This window comes from Lampetra fluviatilis, chromosome 17 (assembly GCF_964198595.1).
Source record: "Lampetra fluviatilis chromosome 17, kcLamFluv1.1, whole genome shotgun sequence".
Classification (NCBI taxonomy): Eukaryota; Metazoa; Chordata; class Hyperoartia; order Petromyzontiformes; family Petromyzontidae; genus Lampetra; species Lampetra fluviatilis.
In genome coordinates, this window is record NC_136291.1 from 12,891,772 (window position 1) to 12,915,675 (window position 23,904).

The 23,904-nt window shown below is 47.0% G+C and overlaps 1 protein-coding gene across 1 annotated transcript; it reads right to left on the reverse strand.

The window, feature by feature from the left end:
• Positions 1 to 7,903: 7,903 nt before the first annotated feature.
• On the reverse strand, positions 7,904 to 22,874 carry LOC144936708 (chymotrypsin B-like). Its single transcript, XM_078863843.1, has 7 exons — positions 22,823 to 22,874; positions 9,683 to 9,786; positions 9,431 to 9,510; positions 9,230 to 9,311; positions 8,882 to 9,062; positions 8,554 to 8,693; positions 7,904 to 8,065 (listed from the first exon to the last, which is right to left on the reverse strand). The coding sequence occupies exons 1-7, from the start codon at positions 22,872 to 22,874 to the stop codon at positions 7,904 to 7,906; spliced, it is 801 nt and encodes a 266-aa protein (XP_078719969.1).
• Between the last annotated feature and the right edge of the window lie 1,030 nt (positions 22,875 to 23,904).

Genomic DNA, 23,904 nt, shown 5'->3' on the forward strand with positions numbered 1-23,904 from the left:
TCTCCACTTTCATATCTCATCACAGGATACAGTTCTTAGGAATAAGACAGTTTTGCATGGATTTGGAAAGAAACACTCGAGATACTTCTGTGTTACCAATTTAATTCTAACAAACATGTGACATTCTAACATGCTAAGGCAACAACATACGTCAATAAATTCATGAGCAAGATTATGCCTTTAACGAAATTGAATGACTAAAACTCTTATTCATTGGCGAGATTATGCAATTAACAAAAATGAATGACTAAACTCTCATTCATTGGCGATATTATGCAATCGCATAATTTATGTTAATGTATGTAATTATATGCTTAAATTATGATAATCACGGAGATAATCGTAGTAATTTATGCAAATGCTTGCGATTATGTTAATGTGAGCCGTTATGATAATTAGGTTTAGTTTCGTTTATCCAGAGTTGTATCAATCAAGATAACACGATTATCATTGATTAAACATTTACTGATTATCTTAGTGTGTGTTATGTTATATTAGGTCTCCACTTTCATATCTCATCACAGGATACAGTTCTTAGGAATAAGACAGTTTTGCATGGATTTGGAAAGAAACACTCGAGATACTTCTGTGTTACCAATTTAATTCTAACAAACATGTGACATTCTAACATGCTAAGGCAACAACATACGTCAATAAATTCATGAGCAAGATTATGCCTTTAACGAAATTGAATGACTAAAACTCTTATTCATTGGCGAGATTATGCAATTAACAAAAATGAATGACTAACCTCTTATTCATTGGCGATATTATGCAATCGCATAATTTATGTTAATGTATGTAATTATATGCTTAAATTATGATAATCACGGAGATAATCGTAGTAATTTATGCAAATGCTTGCGATTATGTGCAATTAACGAAATTGAATGACTAAAACTCTTATTCATTGGCGCGATTATGCAATTAACGAAAATGAATAACTAAAACTCTTATTCATTGGCGAGATTATTCAATATACAACAATGAATAACTAAAACTCTTATTCATTGGCGAGATTATGCAATTAACAAAAATGAATGACTAAACTTTTATTCATTGGCGAGATTATGCAATTAACGAAAATGAATGACTAAAACTCTTATTCATCGGCGAGATTATGCAATTAACGAAAATGAATGACTAAAACTCTTATTCATTGGCGAGATTATGCAATTAACAAAAATGAATGACTAAACTCTTATTCATTGGCGAGATTATGCAATTAACGAAAATGAATGACTAAAACTCTTATTCATTGGCGAGATTATGCAATTAACGAAAATGAATGACTAAAACTCTTATTCATTGGCGAGATTATGCAATTAACAAAAATGAATGACTAAACTCTTATTCACTGGCGAGATTATGCAATTAACGAAACTGAAGGCTAACACTCTTCTAACAACCGTAATTCTACTTTCCCACCAGACATCTCAGTAGTTCCCCCATGTATCGAGCACAACCGGCGACTGGCGGAGTTTTAAAACAGGCATGCGACGATATTCATATGAAGGCAATACAAGCAACTTATTATACCCCAGAGGCGAAAGTATACGTCAATAGATTCATCGGCAAGTATAAAATCCTTTTAACGAAATGTTTGAGACAAGGGTGGGTGGATGTGTGTTGTGAGAGAGAGTATCGGCTCTGCTTTGATTAATTCTTCGGCGAAATTCTATGACAAAGAAACCGGTTTGACAAGATATTTTCTCTCTGTAAACGTGTCGATTCGTAATGAGGATTTCGAGAGTTTGAGTTTGCCTCGACGAATCTCTTGGTCGCCTATGCGATGAGCGGAACAAACGAAAAAGGCAAGGAAAATAACCTCACTCATATAACCGACGGACTCTTAATCACTCGATGGGCCACGATTCCTCATGGCCAGCTGATGGTTCATGTAATTTGATAATTAGTCTTCTGATAATTGACTAGGGTTGATACGATGGTATGGGTGAGATAGATAGTCTCATAGGTAAGTTCGGGACGTCGATGCGTGCGTGTGTGGGTCTGTGAGTGGGGGAAGTTGTGGGTACGAACGACTTTCGGAGAAGGACCCTCTTGCTTGAGCGGGCTGCGGTGAGCGGCTCGCTTTCCGACTCCTCTGTCGGCTGACCCCGTACGGTGACTGACGGCGCGGCCAGGCGGGCACCTCGGCTTGGCGGCAAGATGAAGGGGGTGAGGCTTGTTCACTCGTGCGCGGCAGGCGAGCACCTCGACTTGGCGGCACGACAAAAGGGTTGAAGCTCGTTCACTCGTGCGCGGCAGGCGAGCACCTCGGCGTGGCGGCACGACAAAGGGGTTGAAGCTCGTTCACTCGTGTGCGGCCGGCGAGCACCTCGGCTTGGCGGCACGACAAAGGGGTTGAAGCTCGTTCACTTGTGCGCGGCAGGCGAGCACCTTGGCTTGTCGATGCACGTCGCTACCCCGCGAACATTGTCCTTCTGGATGACGAAAGAGCTTCTTCGTTGGCGGCGACGAGAGGAGATGGAGGCTGAAGCCCCTTGGAGATCTGTGGTGGGGCCGAAACCCTGGAGATCTCTGGTGGGGGCCGCAGCCCCGGAGACGAGATGATTTAAATGGATTTTGCCTCGGCTTATATTGAGAAAATCCACTCGGTTTTCCCGAGTTGTTCAAAGGCCGGGTCATATAACTTGTTCCTTTGTTCGTGTGCGTTTCGTCCGTGTGTGTCGCGTGTGTGTTTATTAGCTTTAAAGACACAGCTGTGTAATCATTCTGGAAGGAGGGGTGGGGGCTTCCTCGCGAGCGGCGCCACACGAGTCATTCATTAAACCCGACCGACGATTCGCGTTCGTACCGAGGTTACAAAAATCATAATCCACGTTTTTGATTATGAATAATATTTGTCGCGAAAACCTACGCGTTAAGCGAGCTTAATGATCCCCTCCCTCGCTCTGGGCGTTATATCCTTTGTCTCACACAGCTGAAGTTGTTTTTGGTTTGGAAGTTAAAATGACTCATTTGGCTGCTTAGTATCATTGTGATTTGATTGCAAGCGACTCCAGGTATGCCGTAGCCGTGTTCACGGTATTTCATCGTGGTTTGATCTCCCTATGGGGAAATGTTATTTGCTCACGTGCGCAAATCTTGCTGTCCGTGCTGCGGGGAGACAAAGACGGCTGTGCTCCGTCGTGTGAGCACACTGCGCGTGTGTTTTATTTGTTAATTTCCTTTCTCGAGCCGTCGCTCGCCCCAAACTTTATGAGGGTCATTTCCTGGCTTTGTGCGTGTGCTCCGTGGTCGTTCCTCTCGGGAAGACAAAGATGGCTGTGAGCTGCTCGCTTCCCCTGGAGTGTTGCGTGTTGGTTAATTATGATAGACTTCTCCGCCCTTAACTCTCCTAGGAGATCCACTTTAATTTCGTACTTATTATTTGACTTCTTGTTATTATTTAATCTGATATCCCGGACTAGGGAATATGTTTTTATGTTTTTTTTTATTGGAGCGACCCTGACTGCCATAATTATTCTTTGATGCTTCGGCCCGGCCGCGTAGAAATTATTTAAAGGTAAATAATGTCAGTATTTAATTAGCAAATGATGAATCGCGACCCTGGTGCAGACTGTGTCTGGTTTCCAATTGGAGCGAGGATAGATAATGTTTGCTTAATCTTCATGGCTAAGTTGGTAACTTTGTTTATCTAACTTGGTTCAAAACCCGTCTGTGCTTTCTTGTTGTCAATGCTATTTTTTTGGTAAGAATATAATTATATATTCCTTCGTGGCGCCTGGTTTTTTTGTATTGTAAAGGGCTTTTTAAAGGATGGGTGTTATCCTAACTCCCGCTTGCAATTCCCCCTTCCCTTTTTCCTCTTGTGTGAAATTAGGGGAGTTTTTATGACATTTATTGCTATCTCTTTCCTGCCTTCTGGCATTTGAAGTGAGGTTAATGCGCGCATCTGTGTAAGTGGGGAAACTGGTTTTCCGCGCGAGTTGTTCCTGAGCCCAGAAGTCTTGACTGAGACTGTAAGCGTGTCTATTAAAAAAATGTATTATATATGTTGGCAGAATAATTCTTAATATTAAAAAAGGGGGTATAGATCCAACACCATGCCCCTTCTCAGCATCATAGCTTTCCAGGGCCCGTTGTGTCAGCCTGACTTCTCTTTGGGGCCTTGAACTCCCTTGGTTCTCTTGAGGCAGGATTGGAGGTCCTGGATTGGTTAAATCACTTGTTTCAGCATCTCTCCCTGCTGAACTGTGGCTTTCCATGCTGCGATGCTTAGAACACACGTTTAATGTAGACTCACTGCAGAGCTGGATGCTTGAGAGCTCCAAGCCTGAGGAGCTGGCTGCTTGAGAGTTCTAAGCCTGAGAAGCTGGCTGGTTGAGAGCTCCAAGAAGAATGTATTTTTACTGTCACGGCCTCGCTGTGCGCTGCGTTGCACCAAGTAGTTTACCTGCATTCAATAAATTTTCAGTGCCAGGGTGAACATCCGACTCCAACGTATTTAATGAATAGAGCGAAGTAAAACTGATGGAAAAACACAGCACAAAATACAGCATCTGTTAATACTTACAATATCAATACAATGAATGAACACTGCAGCATCATAACATTGTCTTAGATAACATAAATCTCAACAATAGGTCCTGGATGGACCAGGCACCTACATTAGCACTGCATAACTATACAGCAAGAGAATAAGCGACTGTGTTAAATAAGGTCACTTTGTGTAATCACCATACTGCAGCCTAAATGTACAGTGCTGCATGTAACACTGAACTGTGGATGAGATACTTCTTCATCCTTGCTCTCAAGATTGCATTAAAGTTGCATGGGCACAAGTCTGGCACGACTTATCCAACTAAAAATAGCATTCACGATAATGCAAGTGGCAAGCTTCGTTGTTAACTATGCCTCATATTTATCATAACAATTACAGCATTATAAAGGCATTTACAGCATTATAATCGCAATCCTAACATTATAACAGCATTCCCAGTATTATAAATATACAAACGACCTTACAGACAATGCTTCTTAAAGTCCCACAATGAACAGATGCACCTGTCTTCACTGAATCTAACTCAGCGGTCTGAGACTGCAAGTTGTTCCTGAGCCCAGAAGTCTTGACTGAGACTGTAAGCTGCTCCGACGTGAGGCCCGGAAGAATTTCCAGAGTCAAGACCCAATTGTGCGGTTGGGTGACTTTTTGGGGGAGTTGCGAGTGGGTTGGTTATTGTGATTGTTAAGTTGTGTTTTGTTTTGTTCACGTTTTATTGGTAAAAGTCGGTTCTTCATTTCGGTTGACCTGTGCTGAGGAATGGCGCACGAAGAGTGATGTGGTGTAGTCTACAATTGTGACGTTGTGCAGTGCCTTGTTGGAGTACAATTTGGTGTAGTTGGAGTTGAGGGTGGAGTTTAGTGGTGTAATTATCAAGTCAATTGGTCTGGTGAGTATGTATTAACGATGAGGCTGGTGGCAGGTGAGTGGTGGGTGATGTCTACTGAATTCAGAAGTTTAGAGTGTCTAAATGTCAGCAGAGTAGTGTGGTGTCTACCAAGTAGTTAGGTGTCAGTTGTATATGGTGAGGGTCAAGTGGATGACTGGTGAATGGAGTCATGGGAGTATTGGGGGTGTTTCGTGAGCGTTAGATGTCAGGTGAGCATCCCGCACCTCCAATTAGCGCGGTTAGCTATGTACGATGTAAATGCGCCCTGATCTTGCATACTAAGTTTTACTCTTTAAAGTTTGTTGCAAGCTGACTCAGACTCAAGGATGGATCCAGAACATATGCAAGTTACCGGTCTTTGGACCAAAGACCCCAAAACAGCACAATGTGTGTGCGTGGGTACAGTAGATCACCATGAGCTGTGAATTGTAGAGTGCATCGTCTAGGGTCCATTGAGGCGAGTATACATTGCTCAGTGAGATAAGACAGAGCGGATTGGTGCAGCATCTTGTAAAATAGTAAGCAAAGTTTATTTTTGTTTATCAATCCTATATTTAATAGCCAATCTAAGTCGTCTCATATCGAGGTCATTATCATTTTTCCGCGTCCGAACTATCAGGTGAGACGTAGCATTGAACACTGGCCGGAGTGGACATAGATGCGCAGTGCTAGAACAGCAAAAGATGCTGTTGCAATCGTCCATGCGACTGATGATGAATGCATGGAGAAGCATCCTCGCTATCTCTTTAATCAATGCACGATGGATGGTGCACAATTGTCGAAGCTGATAGAATCATTGTCCAGTGAAAAGCCTGATGTGAGAAGCGAACATCAGGTGAGTAGTGTCCAGTGGGTGAGAGTGACCACCGGAGGAGAGATGGAGTCAATAGCAGAGAATAGTTGAGAGAAGAAGACTGAGGCGATGGAGAATATAACGCATCTGTAAGACAGGCTGCCCTCTAATTTAAAGCATAACTATTAATTCGATTTAAGCCTTTCGTGACTGCAGGGATTCATCTTCTTGGTTCTTCAAGGTTGCGAGGATAAAAACTCATGTGGAGAGGTTTGGTGGTGAGTACTATTTCACTGTGTGCGTGGGTGTTTGTGGGATGACGGGCAGCCATCATCCCGCTGCTCTGGGCTTTTCGCCCTGTTGCCGCACACCTTGCTGGCATCAGAAGGGCTCCCCATTCTGTTGTACCAGCCTCACTGCCGCCACGATAGGTGCTGTGTCCTTTCAGCCCGCCCGGCCGTGCTTTATGTTATAGTAACAAAGAGTGCTGTAACGAATTAGCGTTCGATGGGGTCGCGCTTAGCGAGATCTGCCTGGTATAACATGCAGGCAGATCTCGCTAAGCGCAAAACGGTACAACGTTAATTTGTCAAAGCGCTCTTTGTCTTGGAGATTTTTTTACAAAAATGAAGAAATTCTAAAAATCCTTACGAGTCAAAACGCGCAGTAAATGTGTCAGTTCATATGGACGCCTAAATGGCAAATCATTCACGTTCAAGTGACTTTGTTAGGGGCCAGTACCGGGCTGGCAATTAAATGTCGGGGGCGAGTTATGGGCAACAGTCTTCGCGGTGCGGAAAGGGGAATGGAGATGGAGGTTTAAATTGAGGTGAAATCGAAAAATCAAGAGTGTACACACAAACACAAGAAATGGAGAGTGACTCAGAATCCTTTAGCATAATATCAAGGGTGGAAATCATGTATATTTAGTTAAATAGGGAGCGCTTGATCATTTCAGACATAGAAATGCAACTTCCATTAACTTTATTGTCGAACGTGGTTTTTCCCAATATGGCATTTTCCAAGAACTTTATCCCTGCGTTCGACGATGTCTGCCTGTATGATTATACTCGGTGTTAAGCTAATCTTGAAGTTGAAATTTTGAAGTTTTGTTCACGTTACGATTAGAGTTTAATTGCAGTGATATGACAGAGTTCATTACATATAACATACTCGACGGGTTTCCAAACTCTAGTCCAATCATGACGACGTCATCCTCTTTAAAAAATAAAAAGAAACTTCAGATGTGCATGCAAAGCAATTTATAAATGAATTAAGAATATTCGTGAGTATACATTTAGAATTGCAATTGGGAAGGTCGACTAGTTTGTTGGAATATTGGCTATGTTACTGTTGTAAAGAAATCTGTGGTTTATATTGTATGATATGTTTAGATTAAATTTACTATTTTTTTAACTCGTATTCCTTTAACTGCCTACAAATGGAATACGCGATCTAACCCAAAAAAACCTGTATTATGGATAATATTGGTCGCGAAAGCCTACGTGTTAAACTAAAACAAGTCAAGGATGAAATAAATCAAACTTTTTGGGAAAAAATATTGGTCAACAATTTTATTAATGATACAACATGTCATCAACAAATTGATTCGTACAATATCCAAGGTCTTCACAATCACGAATTCGATGCGACCAATTGAAAGCAATTACTGAATCGTTGCCCATCGGTGTGTCTAGTTGGCAGCCATGGTCTGGTCCATCCAGCTTCGCAGGGCGGTGACGCGCGCGTACACGGCCGGCATGCTGGTGAAGCACGAGCTGCTGCCCCACGACACGATCCCCACGAGGTTCCACACGCCGTTCTTCTCGCACACCAGGGGGCCGCCAGAGTCGCCCTGGAGAGAAGACACGCAAGGTGCATAGCCACAAGCATATCAGAATGAGCTTCGATATCGAGACAGAATAAAGTAAAATAAAACCGTCCGACCCATCTTTGATGACAATTGAGTTGTTTTGAGATACACTTCACTTATATGGTTGTGCAGGTCTGCAATAATTACACATTTTTTAAAATAATGTATGTGCATTGTGCATGGTAATAATGAGCTGTCACCAAATTACATTAGATGATGAAATAAAAAAAATATATTGCCACTTAAAATTAAGTATTGAGGTATATATCAAAGTTCAATCCTATTAAATTGTCAACAACTACTTTCATCAATGGTTTACTTTCAAACATGTTACACTTTTGCAAGATAGTCCCATAAACCCCACCATCCCTCATACCTCCAATGATGATCGCCTACCTTCTGGTGTAAGCATTAAAACGCTGACTTCAGATACCACTTTAGCTACGTAATGGAAGGCCATTAACGTTTACCATGCAGGAGCTGGCTCCAGCACCACCAGCGCAGATCATGACACTGGTGATGACGTTCACGGTGCCCCACTTCTGCTGGCAGGTGGGGGTAGGTACAATGGGCAGAGCGGTCTGCTGCAGGATGGGAGGCGTGTTGAAGGCTGTGAACGCACACATAGAAGAATGCCAAATAACATAATAAGGGTTAAATCATCTCTTTAATAATATTTCTTAATAACTATTTGGCACGAATTACTGTCAAAGTTGTATAGGCCTACGAGCTGTAGGAAGTCTGAATGAATACCCTGCACCAAGTAAATTGTGTTAATTATTGGTCTTTGATGCTCACCGGAAGAGTGGACCTTGCCCCAGCCGGAGTTGACACACATCATGTTATCAGCGAAGACATCCGAGGCGGCGGGTAGGCAGACGGGAGAGACACGGTCCACGATCTGAGCGGGCTGAGCCAGCTTCAGCAACATGATGTCGTTGTTGATGTTGTAGGAGTCCCACTGCTGGTGAGTGATGGCCTGTGTGTGCAAACAGAACGAGATGTTATAATATCTTAAACTCGCTACAGTTGTTAAATTCAGGGTACTTGATCAACACAATTGGTATCAGTTGAACTTCTTCCATTTCAATGTCTAGGAAGTTGCAGGGAATGTTCATGAGGTCAATTCATGGCTCGAAAGTTTACCTTAGAGACGACAAGAGACTGGATGTTCTCGGCGTTGGAGTTCCTGTCGTGCTCGCCCAGGACGACGCGGTCACGGGATGGGCTGCGGACGCATTTAAGAAAACCGAACATTTACTGATTGATAAAGATATTCTTCCTCGTTTTAAAGTCGTTAACAATGAGCGGTGCTATGCTGGTACAGTGACTCCTGCATGCGCTTACTTGAACTCGCAGTGGGCAGCGGTCACCACCCACGAGGGGTCAATGAGGGAGCCACCGCAATAGTGCCATGTGGTGGAATCCTGTAGTGGCAAGACGCGACAGAATTGGTGTCGTGTCGCACTCTGGGACACGCGTAGCACACCTCACATACCAAACAGCAGTGCGTACAGGCCGACTTTCACTTGTGTCGTGGACACCGCGATATGGTTCATGTCAATGTGGACTCGTGATATACCAACATTGAGCACTCACCTGCACGGACACCTGCCAGGGCCAGGAGCCCGACACCGCATCCTCGCCATTGACGATGCGAGAGTAGCCGGTGATGACCGGCTTGATGGCCGGGACACCGCACCCTGTGATGTGTAAAGAACACGGTGATTGGTGGTTAACATTAGAGAATGCTCCTTGCATGAATTTCCTACAAAGTTAGTACTTTAAATAGTGAAGGTAATAGACAGAGTGTGGAGGATCGGTAAAGCAATGGCTTGGTGGGGCATTTCATCCGGCAGTGGATAGATTATGGCAGATGATGATTACAGGGTGTCCATGTATACAAAATTACATAATTATACATAGTACTGTTAGCAAGGTGGATAAAAACTACAGTGTACACAGACTTGATGGTTAAAAAATGTAACTTTTAAGATTCCTCCTCCTCTTTAAATGAATGCATCAAGTGCGCAGTGTTATTTACTAAAAGTTGGGAAACTAAAGACAGGATGGTTTTTCCAAGCGCACGAAGGAAGCTTTAATTAAAATTAATTGTCATGAGCGTTAAATGTTACAAATGATAAACATAGTATGCATGCCTTTTTAGCATGTACTAGTTATACTTTTGCAACTGCATGCTGTATGTGGGCCTTCTAAGTATTAAGATAACTGCATTATGTTAAACTACTAATATTGAGGACTGCAATGCTATACACAATAGGTATTAATTCTAGATTTGAAGCTTTCGTGACTGCAATGATTCATATTCTTAGGTTTTTTCGGTAAAGTCACGTAGGTAAAAACATTAAAAAGTAAAATAAAATAAAAATAAAAATCACGACGTTTCGGAGGCAACACAAGCTTCCGTCTTCAGGTGGTACCGTCACAGCCACGACAGCTGTATCAAGTAAATGAGAGATTGCAGGAGTTACCACTGCGTTTATATAATGGTTGGAGAAGGTGGTGGGGCAAGGGCCGCATACTTATTATTAATATGGTAAGGTGAGGTTTGAGACTAAGAATAGACTGCATAACAAAGGTTGAGCCTTTGTTATGGAGAGGTGCGGTTTGTGACTCAAGCTTAACAAGAAGACCACCACTAAACATGGTTAAACAGTAATGGTTGTCTGTCAAATAAGATTGGCAAATAAGTGTAGTTAAATCTTTTTTGCATGGTTAATCACATCTTTCCAATGATTATTCAGTTTGTAACCGTCATCACGGTTGAAATTATGTCTGTGTTTGTATATTTGTATGGCTTCGTGTACAAACCTTTGATGGTAGCCAGGAGGTTTGCAGAGAACCTTGGTCTCGGAAAATACAATTTCACGAGAGCCCACCGAGTTGTAGCAATGATCGGCAACGGCCGAAGAATCAGTTCTGCCGTGTTTCAGATCTGACTTGTGCTCGCGGACACGATCAGAAACATGACGTTTCGTTTCTCCAATGTAGCAATCACCACAAATGCAACTCACTTTGTAGACTCCAGGATACTGTAAGTCAGGAACGACATCCTTCACAGATGGAATCAAATCACGGATTTTATGCACTGTACTGAATAGGACTTGGATCTTATGTTTGTTTAGAATTTTGGAGATCTTTTTGGTCACGCCTGCTATGTATGGCAACGTGATAGTTTTGGTCGGAGTTTCATGTGGCACCCCACTACGACCCATCGTGTCGACGATAAACTCTCCTACGTACAAACTAGCCCGTTTTCTATCAGATACTCTGCTCCCCTTCACAGGCAAGACCTCTTCAGCAGTACTCAACTCAACCCAATTAGTCTCTATGGTTAAGGACATGGTACTATCTCCTGATGACATCCTCGTCAGCTTTGATGTAGTATCTTTGTTCACCAAAGTCCCAGTACCGGACACCCTAACAATAATTGAGGACTTAGTCCAACATGGATTGAATTCTGATGTACCTGCGCTGGTTAGGCATTGCCTCACCAACACTTATTTTACCTGGAATGGCACCTTCTACAAACAGAATGAGGGTACCCCTATGGGCTCCTCCTTGTCACCAGTTATAGCCAACATGTTCATGGAAAAGTTTGAATCAGACGCCATCCAGACATCCACCCTGCGTCCTTCCTTGTGGAAGAGGTATGTGGACGACACTTTCGTCATCTGGCCACATGGCCTCCCAGCATTGAACCACTTCTTGGACCACATCAATTCTAGACACCCATCCATCAGATTCACCATGGAAGTGGAGAAAGACGGTAAACTACCATTCTTGGATATTCTGTTTGAGAGAAGGCCTGACGGATCCTTGGGACATTCTGTCTACAGGAAAGCCACCCACACAGATTCTAACTTGAAACCGGATTCCCACCACCACCCATCTCAAAAGAATTCTCTCATCAAAACGCTATACCACAGAGCCCATGGCATTGCTGACCAACACCACCTGGCCGGTGAATTAAGACATGTACATCGGGCCCTCAGGATGAACGGATACTCTGACCGCACTATCCGCCAAGCTGTCTCTCCCACCATACAGAAACAGCCACATGAAACTCCGACCAAAACTATCACGTTGCCATACATAGCAGGCGTGACCAAAAAGATCTCCAAAATTCTAAACAAACATAAGATCCAAGTCCGATTCAGTACAGTGCATAAAATCCGTGATTTGATTTCATCTGTGAAGGATGTCGTTCCTGACTTACAGTATCCTGGAGTCTACAAATTGAGTTGCATTTGTGGTGATTGCTACATTGGAGAAACGAAACGTCATGTTTTTGATCGTGTCCGCGAGCACAAGCCAGATCTGAAACACGGCAGAACTGATCCTTCGGCCGTTGCCGATCATTGCTACAACTCGGTGGGCTCTCATGAAATTGTATTTTCCGAGACCAAGGTTCTCTGCAAACCTCCTGGCTACCATCAAAGGTTTGTACACGAAGCCATACAAATATACAAACACAGACATAATTTCAAACGTGATGACGGTTACAAACTGAGTAATCATTGGAAAGATGTGATTAACCATGCAAAAAAGATTTAACTACACTTATTTGCCAATCTTATTTGACAGACAACCATTACTGTTTAACCATGTTTAGTGGTGGTCTTCTTGTTACAGGTTGAGTAACAAACCGCACCTCTCCATAACAAAGGCTCAGCCTTTGTTATGCAGTCTATTCTTAGTCTCAAACCTCACCTTACCATATTAATAATAAGTATGCGGCCCTTGCCCCACCACCTTCTCCAACCATTATATAAACGCAGTGGTAACTCCTGCAATCTCTCATTTACTTGATACAGCTGTCGTGGCTGTGACGGTACCACCTGAAGACGGAAGCTTGTGTTGCCTCCGAAACGTCGTGATTTTTATTTTTATTTTATTTTACTTCTTAATGTTTTTACCTACGTGACTTTACCGAAAAAACCTAAGAATACAATAGGTATTCCTTATTTGTAATATCTAAAATCTTACCTATAAACGTAATTTTTTTTCTGTCTGTCTGTGTCTGTCTATGTGTGGACACAATTTGCGAAGGATTTGGCTCGTGAACCATGGGGTTTATGTTTTTAAAAAGTAACCAGGTACCAGCGCTATTCTGATGTTGCATCTGTCAACTTTAAAGTAGTTTACTTAACCATGTAGTACTATTTATTATTATTTATTTCCTTACGCCGATGAGCGCTCACCAAAGCACACATTTTCGCATGCGCAACAAATCTGACCAGGGATTGTTCCTAGAAAAGCACACGCCTTCGTTGGGATAGGGGGGAAAATCTTTATTTTGCGTTAAAAATGCAAAAAAATACACACAACGCTGAGATAAATTCTTCAAAGTGTCATGTCCTCTTCTCCCGCCCCTTCACCTCAATGTGTGCACTTACTACTATAGGGTCGGTAGATACTAATATTATAGCGTTTAGATAGTATTTTTGTAGAGCGGTCCGGGGGATGGTGGGGGAGGGCGAGGGTAGCGGCCCAGCCCCAGCCTGCCAAGGTGCCACCTCGGCCGGCTGGGCAATCTAGGCGAGGCCAGGGGCTTTGAACGGGACTAGGCCTCACGACGTCACTCTGCCAAGTTAGTAGTTTGTACTATCGAGTCGATAGATACTGCTATAAAGTCAGCATGTACTACCACAGTCAGTATGCGCTGCTGTAATCATAGCAGGTACCACCACAATCAGTATGCACCACTTTAGTTGAAAGCAGGAACCACCAACGTCAGTATGCACTGCTGTAGTCATAGCAGGTTTCACCACAGTCAATATGCACAGCTGCAGTGATAGCAGGTACCAACACAGTCGGTATGCACTGCTGTAGTGATAGTAGATACTGCTATCGAGTCAGTAGATACTACTACAGTCAGTAGCTACTGCTATAGAGTCAGTAGATACTACTTTAGAATCAGTAGATACTGCTATCGAGTCAGTAGATACTACTATAGTCAGTGGATACTACTATAGTGTCAGCAGATACTACTATAGAGTTAGTAGTTACTATTAGAGAGTCGGTAGATACTACTGTAGGGCCAGTAGATACTACTTCGGTCAGTAGTTACAACAGTCAGTAAATACTACTAAACAGTCAGTAGATACTACTGTACAGTCAGTAGATACAACTACAGTCAATAGATACTACTTACTCTGTTGTATGTAGGGTGTGTAGGTGTAATGTAGTAACTCCACGGGAGACGACTTCACGGGTAACACACTCTTTATTTTATCAAACTTGGTTACAGGTGACTAACACCTACTTTGTATCTCGGGTGACAAACACCCACTTCGCTACTTGGCGACTAACGCCCACTGAGTTACTCGGATGACCCACATCCACTTAGTACTCGGGTGACAAACACCCACTTAGCTACTTGGCGACTAACGCCCACTGAGTTACTCGGATGACCAACATCCACTTAGTACTCGGGTGACAAACACCCACTTAGCTACTTGGCGACTAACGCCCACTGAGCTACTCGGATGACCCACATCCTCTTAGCTACTTGGCGACTAACGCCACTGAGCTACTCGGATGACCAACATCCACTTAGTACTCGGGTGACAAACACCCACTTAGCTACTTGGCGACTAACGCCCACTGAGCTACTCGGATGACCAACATCCACTTAGCTACTCGGCGACTAACGCCACTGAGCTACTCGGATGACCAACATCCACTTAGCTACTCGGCGACTAACGCCACTTAGCTACTCGGCTTCACTAGGTCTTCAGCTCCGTCTTCGGGTCTTCAACTGGGTAACTCTCCCCGAGTGCTCTCGCGCGTCCCCCTTTATACCCCACCTGCGGACGTCGCTGCGAGCACCCACTTATTCGACCAATCACCGGGTGCCGGCTACGATCCTCTTTTCCCACATCTCATCGTGCCTCACCACTCACTCCGCGCCGCCTCGTCATCTGTCACTCCCGGCGCGCGCGTCCACACCACGCCCACAACGCGTGCCCAACCCCGCACCCCGCGCCGCCCCGTGATCCATCACTGTCACAGTCGGCGCACGTCAATACCACCACTACATCACCCCCTACCACATAGCTCGCAGCCGCCCCGGCTGCTACAAAAATTACAAACCCTCCCTGTGTGCCCCGTAACACAACACAACACAAGAACAACAACTAAGCTAACAACACAACACGACGCGAACACCACCATCCGCAACCCTCAACCAATGCCACCGCGACAACAGAACAATATATACAAACCGGCGAGTGACAATAGCAATGTGTATACAAAAAAAATAAATGGAAATTTTTTTTTTTCTTTCGACTCGTGCAGTGTCCCCTTTTCTTCCGAGCGTCCCTACAACGGGACATTATCCCGGCAGAGGGGAACACCGGGCGAGCTCGGTGTAGAGCACAAACAAAACCCGTCCTCATGAAAATTGTTGAGACCTAGCCCGAGTCCGCCTTGCCGGTCCGTCGTACGGCACCAGACGCGGTTGAACGTCCGGTGGTGCCGGCAGTTCAGGAAGACATCGGCCAGGCATCGAGGACTCGTGCGTGCCCCGGGGTTCAGGCTCTCGATGGTCAGCAGCCGTCAAGCCCGAGGCACCTGGGGGTGGGTCAGGTGGAGACACGTGAGGATCAGCCTGCGACACCTCCCTCCCCGAGTCGACGGTCACATCACACGCCCGGTCGTCACGGCACAGAACGGGGTCACACGGTGCCGCATAGGGCTTCAGTCGGGAGGGGTGCACATACCAACGGCGTTTCCCCCATTTAATCTGTATACTCTGGGGCCGTGCAACCCGCACAATTTCCACCGGTCCTCTCCAAGGTCTCAACAACTTGGGGGACGTAGCCAACGGTGCATGTGGACAATGCAGCCAGGCCTTATCGCCTGGTTTCCAATCATGCGTATGCACCCTCCGCTCATGCAATTTCTCGTTTGCAATTTGCCGCGACCGCGAATTCAACCTTGCCCCCTCCCGCGCTTCAGTCAATTTGGCGATATTAAATTTGATGTGGTCTGCCAATTTAGATTTTGCACGTGGCTGGGAAATCCCCAGTTGGACTTCCATGGCCGGATCGGCCTCCCGCCCATACATAAAAAAAAATGGGGAAAACCCTGTCGCCGCATGAGGGGCCATTCGATAGGCCGCGAGTACCCCCGGCACCTGTAAGTCCCAATCAACCTGATCGTCGCAGACCTGTTGGCACAACATAGACGTAATCGTTCTGTTCAGACGCTCAACCATCCCGTCAGTCTGCGGGTGGTAGGGGGAAGTACGCACTTTCTTTGTACCCAACAGGTCGCATACCTCGCGCAACAAAACGCTCGAAAAATTCTTCCCTTGATCCGTCAGCAAGCGTTCGGGGGCGCCCTTGTCCAACACATAACCCTGGACAAAGGCGTCCGCCACCGCCGCAGCCGACTGGTTGGCGAGCGGCCATGCCATAGGCCATCGGGTGAAGTATTCCACGCCAACCAGCAGGAACCTATTTCCCCTTGGTGTAACCGGAAAGGGCCCCAAGATGTCCAACGCTACCAATTCGTTTATACGCGAAACCTGAATGGATTGCAGCGGTGGATTAGCCGCCAATGGTGGCGGTTTCCTTTTGGCGCACTCTACGCATCCCTTAAGAATATTCGCCACGTCGTTACCCATCCCCGGCCAATAATAGTCTCGCTGGATTAGGGCGAGCGTTTTGTGAAAACCCAGATGCATGAGCCGTTCATGAGCTGCCAGAACAATCCTACCCCGCATAGCAACAGGCACCACGAGCACGTGACGCCGGGACATGTTGTCCCACCTCATCAACAGGCCCTGTCTGCACACCCAGGAACCGACCCGCGCCTCCCCTTGTTCGGGAGCGCCAACTTTCCGACGCAGCGTAAGTAGGGAGCTGTCGGACATCTGGAGGCGGCCCCACTCAATGAGGGGCAACGACAACAGCGAATCCCTCCCCGTGGGGGCGTCCTCTCCCGGGGTGTCAGTGGCGGCGAGCGCAACTCCCGGGGCGCCGGCGACCGGGGGTTTGCACCGCGCTGATCCCAACAAACATGTGCAGTCCGTGCACGGCGGCAACCGCGACAAGGCGTCCGCGTTTGAGTGCCGCAACCCTTTTCGGTAAATCGTCGTGAATTGGTAGTCTTGAAGGACCTCCAACCATCGGGACAATTGGCCCGATGGCTGCGCCACGCGCATAGCGTATTGTAGAGCCGCATGGTCCGTCCGGACCGTAAAATGACGGCCGTAAAGATACGGCCTGAATTGCTGTGTAAAAAACACAATGGCTAACAATTCACGACGAGTTACGCAATAGCGTTGTTCTGCGGGGGAGAGAACCCTACTACCGTAGGCGACCACCCGTTCAACCCCCCCGACCAACTGTGAGAGCACCCCCCCGATACCCGTATTGCTGGCGTCCGTGTCAAGCAAAAACGGTTGTGTGAAATCGGGGTAACACAAGGGGGGAGCCTGCACCAAAGCGTCACGGAGGGAGCAGAACGCATCCTCCTCCTCTGCCCCCCAGTGAAACCTCACACCCTTAGCCGTCAAAGCGTGCAGGGGCTTGGCTATGGTGGCAAATTGCTTGACAAAACGACGGTAATAGGAGGCAAAACCAATGAAACTACGAACCTCCGTGACCGAGGTTGGCGTTGGCCATGAGCTGACGCAATGCGTCTTAGCAGGGTCCGTCGAGATCCCTGAACGACTCACGATATGGCCCAAATACCTGACAGATTCCCGAAGCAGAAAACATTTAGCCGGTTTAAATTTTAGCTTAGCGGAACGCATCCTGAGGAACACCGCTCTCAGTCGCTGGAGGTGCTCCTCGAAAGTCCGACTAAAGACGATAATATCGTCAAGATAAATCAAACAGGTATCCCATTGGAGGCCTGACAAAACCAATTCCATGAGTCTCTGGAACGTGGCGGGGGCGGAATGTAAGCCCATGGGCAAACGGTTGAATTCAAAAAGGCCCCCAGGTGTGCGGAAAGCAGTTTTAGGTTTAGACTCGTTATCGAGTGGCAATTGCCAAAATCCAGAAAGCAGATCGAGTGTGGAAAAAAACTGCGCTCCCGCCAAGGCATCCAGCGACTCATCCATCCTGGGGAGCGGATACGCATCCGCCATCGAGATTTTGTTTAAGCGGCGGAAATCGACACAAAACCGCAAGGACCCGTCCTGTTTCTTTACTAGGACAATAGGAGCACCCCACGGACTAGAAGAGGGCGAAATGATATCGGCCGCCAACATATCATTAACCGCCGATTGCACATGTTCCTTCTCGGCCGGGCTGAGCCGGAAAGGATTCTGACGAATAGGGGCCGCGTCCCCTGTAGCTATGTGGTGGCGCAACAGGTCAGTGCAGCCGATATCGTACTTATGTTTGCTGAACACGTCAGCAAACTCGATGAGCAAACCCCTCAATGCTCCCAATTGCACCCCGGACAAGTTAGCAGAACCCGCACACAGCGAGTCCAACCACTCAGTCCCCTCATCACTTTGAGGATGCGACTCGACAGTAAAATCTGCTTGAGCCACGAGCCGTTCCTCAACGGGCAGCGGCGCGGCGTGAGCCAGCACCGTTCCCTGCGCAATTACGGCCGGCCGCGACCCCGTATTCAGGACCATTACGAACGGCTCACTGTCCCCTCTCACCATGGTTTGAGCAACCGCTAAGTCGAGGCCCTTACTGGCTCTGTTTGACGGCCCCAACAGCACCCCCTGTGCCTCCGCACCCACCTCGAGTGGCTTCCTGAACCGAAGGGGTACTAACATTTGCGATCCCGGGGGTACCCGTACAGTGTGAGTCGCCAGCGCCTGCACCGTCGCACAAACCGTGCGCACTTTGATAGGGCTTGACAAGAAGGCAACCCGCCGACCTGACGGAAGCTCTATGCAGGCCTGATCAATAAGAATTTTGATGGGCATTTTTGACAAAAAGTCCGTACCTAGCAAACAGGGAACGGCCAGCGATGATGATACAAAAATAGGGCCCGCTAATTTAATGTCCCCAATGCAAATAGTCGCCCGAATCTGGCCGATGATCCCCAGGGATCCCCCATTCGCCGCATAAAATGGCACATCTACCGGCAGAAGGGGTCTACTTTGGACGGGAAGGATGTTATAAATAAGGTCCGAGATGATGGTGGCCGACGCACCCGTGTCAACAAGCACCCGGACCTCAACCCCGTCAATGAACCCCGTTACCACGGACGACCCGGCTGACGCAGCCACGATCCTGTGGGCCAATTCGGACCACTCGACTGCTTGCGGGCCGCGTACGGACCCCCCCCGCCGAATTGAACCCCCGGCACCCAGCCGCGAACCCCCCACCGCGAAGCGGCGACCCGAATGTGCCGTGTTTGTGGACCGAACGTGTGAGGTGCCGCGACTTGCCGGGTTTTGTTGGGACGACTTGTGGGCCTGGTCGTCGTCCCGACGTGGACCTGCGATGCGCGGACGCGGGGCCCGGCACCCGGCTGCGACGTGACCCCGAAGGCCGCAGTTGTAGCAGACGACGGACGTCGTAGGTTTCGGTTGCTCCAGCTTGCGGGGCGAACGTGTGGGCGAACGACCTCCCGTTCTCCACTCCCCCGGACACGGTGCAGCGAAGGCCCGCTCCTGCACCGCAGCTGGCTGAGGTTCGGCGATCGTGGCGGCCAGTGCCGCATTCCCCGGCCATTTGCAGACGACCCCCGGCTTGCGTTTGAGGACCTCGTACGCGTGAATGCTCATGGCGATCGCCAGGGAGCAGATCTCCATCTCGTCTGCCACGTTGATGGGGACCCCCAACTCGTGGGCCAACACCAGCAGCTGCTCCGTCACCATGGCGTCCTTCCCCTCCTTATCCATGCGGGGAAAAGCCGCGTCCGCCAAGGCGAGCAGTGCCGTGCGGTAGGCTAGCGTCGTTTCCCCAGCCACCTTCCGCCGATCGTAGAACTGGTGGCGGCACGTGGAGGGCGGCCCGAACACCTTCGCCATCAGGTGTAGTGCGGCCTGGAGCGTAGAGCGGGACGACCTTGCAGCAGATGTGAAGGCTGCAAGCGCGTCGTCGTCAAGCATCGCTGGCAACGCACGCAGGGCAGTGGTGTCGGACCACCCCGACATCTCCTGATGAGCGAGGAACCTTCGTTGGAAGGCTCCCCAGTCGCCCCCATCCGCCTTGAACGCCGACAGCGCGGGCAATCTTTGCTGGAGGACCCGATCGTCGTCGACGTCGGAGAGATTTTCCCGCGCTCCGCTGGAGTTGTGTAAAATGTCGGCTCGGTTGTCAGGCGCAAAATGGAGGGCTCCGGCGCGCGCCGATGACGTGGGCTGCGCTGCGCGGAGGTGTCCGGCCACGTGGCGTCCGTCTTTCCCGCCAATCGGTGGCGGCCCCCCAAAAACGGCGGCAACTTCCAGGCTTTTGGCGCGAAGCGCCCTTTGGCGGGAATCCTCCACCGTCGCTTCCTCCACGACCCCCGCAGCCGTTTTTCCGCTCGCCGGAACGGAGATGTCGGCCAAGACAGCGGCGGCGGCGAGTAGCAACTCCGCCAAGCGGGCGTGCGCGTCCTGGAGGCCGGTGTCGGAGGCAAGCGGAGCGTCGGCCATCACCGCGAAGTGCTGCATCGGCGGCAACTCCTCGTCCTCTACTCCCGAGGTCGGTGTCCCCGGTACGCAGTCGTCATCCCGACCTCGCTCGTGGGTACGGGTAGTCTTCCTTGTGTCCATACTTCTTGAAGACAGGTTTACTTCTGACGCCAGTTGTAATGTAGTAACTCCACGGGAGACGACTTCACGGGTAACACACTCTTTATTTTATCAAACTTGGTTACAGGTGACTAACACCTACTTTGTATCTCGGGTGACAGACACCCACTTCGCTACTTGGCGACTAACGCCCACTGAGTTACTCGGATGACCCACATCCACTTAGTACTCGGGTGACAAACACCCACTTAGCTACTTGGCGACTAACGCCCACTGAGTTACTCGGATGACCAACATCCACTTAGTACTCGGGTGACAAACACCCACTTAGCTACTTGGCGACTAACGCCCACTGAGCTACTCGGATGACCAACATCCTCTTAGCTACTTGGCGACTAACGCCACTGAGCTACTCGGATGACCAACATCCACTTAGTACTCGGGTGACAAACACCCACTTAGCTACTTGGCGACTAACGCCCACTGAGCTACTCGGATGACCCACATCCACTTAGCTACTCGGCGACTAACGCCACTGAGCTACTCGGATGACCAACATCCACTTAGCTACTCGGCGACTAACGCCACTGAGCTACTCGGCTTCACTAGGTCTTCAGCTCCGTCTTCGGGTCTTCAACTGGGTAACTCCCCTCGAGTGCTCTCGCGCGTCCCCCTTTATACCCCACCTGCGGACGTCGCTGCGAGCACCCACTTATTCGACCAATCGCCGGGTGCTGGCCACGATCCTCTTTTCCCACATCTCATCGTGCCTCACCACTCACTCCGCGCCGCCTCGTCATCTGTCACTCCCGGCGCGCGCGTCCACACCACGCCCACAACGCGTGCCCAACCCCGCACCCCGCGCCGCCCCGTGATCCATCACTGTCACAGTCGGCGCACGTCAATACCACCACTACATCGGTATATATACCTACACGAGGGTAAAAATATTTTTCGAGGGGGGAAGTCGACAATTTTCGTAAATCTTAAATAATAACTATTTACCCCCCACTTTCTATGACTTTATCGACTTCTGCAAGACTCTTATAATTTTGTTGGTGGAGAAATGGACAAACTGCCCACCGAGCTTCCAAAATAGCTGAGTATCTGTGTATATATATGTAATGTTTTAGAGAAGTTTTTAAATATATTTATCGCCAGGGCAACGCCAGGTACTTCCCGCTAGCTAAACTATAAAAACTATAAACTCTATATTTTACAAGGTAAGGTTCACTGAGCTGTTAGTTCTTTTTCAGAAATCAGCTGGACACGAATGATAACTCAACGAAGTCGCTTATCACGTGGAAATTTATATCAGCCAAATACTCAAAATGTTTCTAATGTGGAGCGACCTGGACAAAAATCCACACCACCATGGGGAGAGAAAGAGAAAACACCCAGACTCCAGATATAAAGCAGGCGTCAGGGTCAGGATCGAAATCACGATCGAATGTATACCAGGCAAGGGAGATAACGTCTCACCACCATTGAGACATTTAGTTTGAGACACCTCCAAAGACGAGTGCCCCTCGTTTTTAAAATGTCAATTTATGTTTACATTGTATTTTTTTACATTACCCCTGTTATGAAAGCATCTACACAAAGCATCTGATTTAATTTCACTGGCAGTAGGTTCTGTCAGTTCTGACAATAGGTTGTCTGCATGATGAGCCGTTTGAAGATGGAAAGCTAAATATGTACATATTCCCTCTCTGTCATGTCAATTGGGAGATTTATCAAAGCATTTGATACGTTTTGTCGCCAATTGTCAGTACACCATGTCTATACCTTCACATTTTTTTCATTCTAAAATATTGACAGGAAATTACCCATGGTTGTCAAATAAATCCCTGACCATGGTATACATTTTATGATTATTCTCTCACATTAGAATTGCCTGAATATATGCTAGTTCTTATGAAGTCCTAACAAATACAATTGAAGTTTTCAAGTGTATATGTCCACTTCTTACAACGCTGCGCGCGACTCCCATTTAACTTTGTGAGTGTTTGAGTTCAACAGGTGTGTGACGGCAGTAGAATCCTCACCGAAGGCGGCGACGATGAAGGCGAAGCAGGAGACGAGCCAGAAGAGAGACATTGCTACTGTCGTAGACGGTGCTGGACCTCTGATGTTGGGAAGCCCCTTTTATACAGAAAATCTGCCGCTTGGCAGCGAGTTTAAACCTTTATTTCGAATTATAGCGATTGGCCTTGCTCTTGGATGAGCAGTGGAGTACTGGTGCCACATGCCACTAATCCATATCTTCCCATGAACAAAGAATATTGTAAAAGCCAGCTGAAAAACACACGTAAGGATATGGAGCAACACATTTTCTTTCACACCCTTTGGTTAAAACATGCCATTTTGGAAATTGGTGTTCAATGAAGATCAAACTCAGGATTTTAAAACAGTTGTTTTGTGAAGTCCAGAATTTATATTAATGGGAACAGATTAATCAAAATTTTGAGGAATAATGTATTTAATATAACAAATGTTTATTTATCACCAGTAATGAAACTGAATCGTACAATTAAAATCATTTTTAAGACGTATAGCTCATCATCATTTGTGGGTTTTTATACACGCAGCTAGTGACCTGAGTTAAATTTCCAGTTATTGCTGCTATAAGTGGTGAGTGACAACTGAATACACCCTGTCCATCCGCTGAACCATGCAGTCTTGCCACCACGCCACTGCCTTGCTCAAGATTGAGAATTGGTGTACTTATGCAATTTGAACTTATATTCTTGATTTAGTGATTTCTACTTTGCACACATATCGTGTTTTGTATTGTTTGTTGTAACTTTCTGCCCCCCCCCCCCGCCTACTGAACATCTGGGAAAAAAGAGCCTCATGGCTCATAGGATTTCTCCAGGATAAGTAATTATTTGGATTCTCATTCACCATCAGAACACCAATTATCAATATATCAAAACCATGTATTATTACACCTCATCAACAATGCCTTACACGCATGGCTTATAATGTGTTATATTCACTAACACATTGAAAATCTTAGATTAAAATATTTCATAAATCCCATTTGAAACGTTTAAATTAGGTGTTGTAAACGTTAAATATTCACAGTGTTGTCAGCACTCGTCAAACATACGTGTATCGACCAATA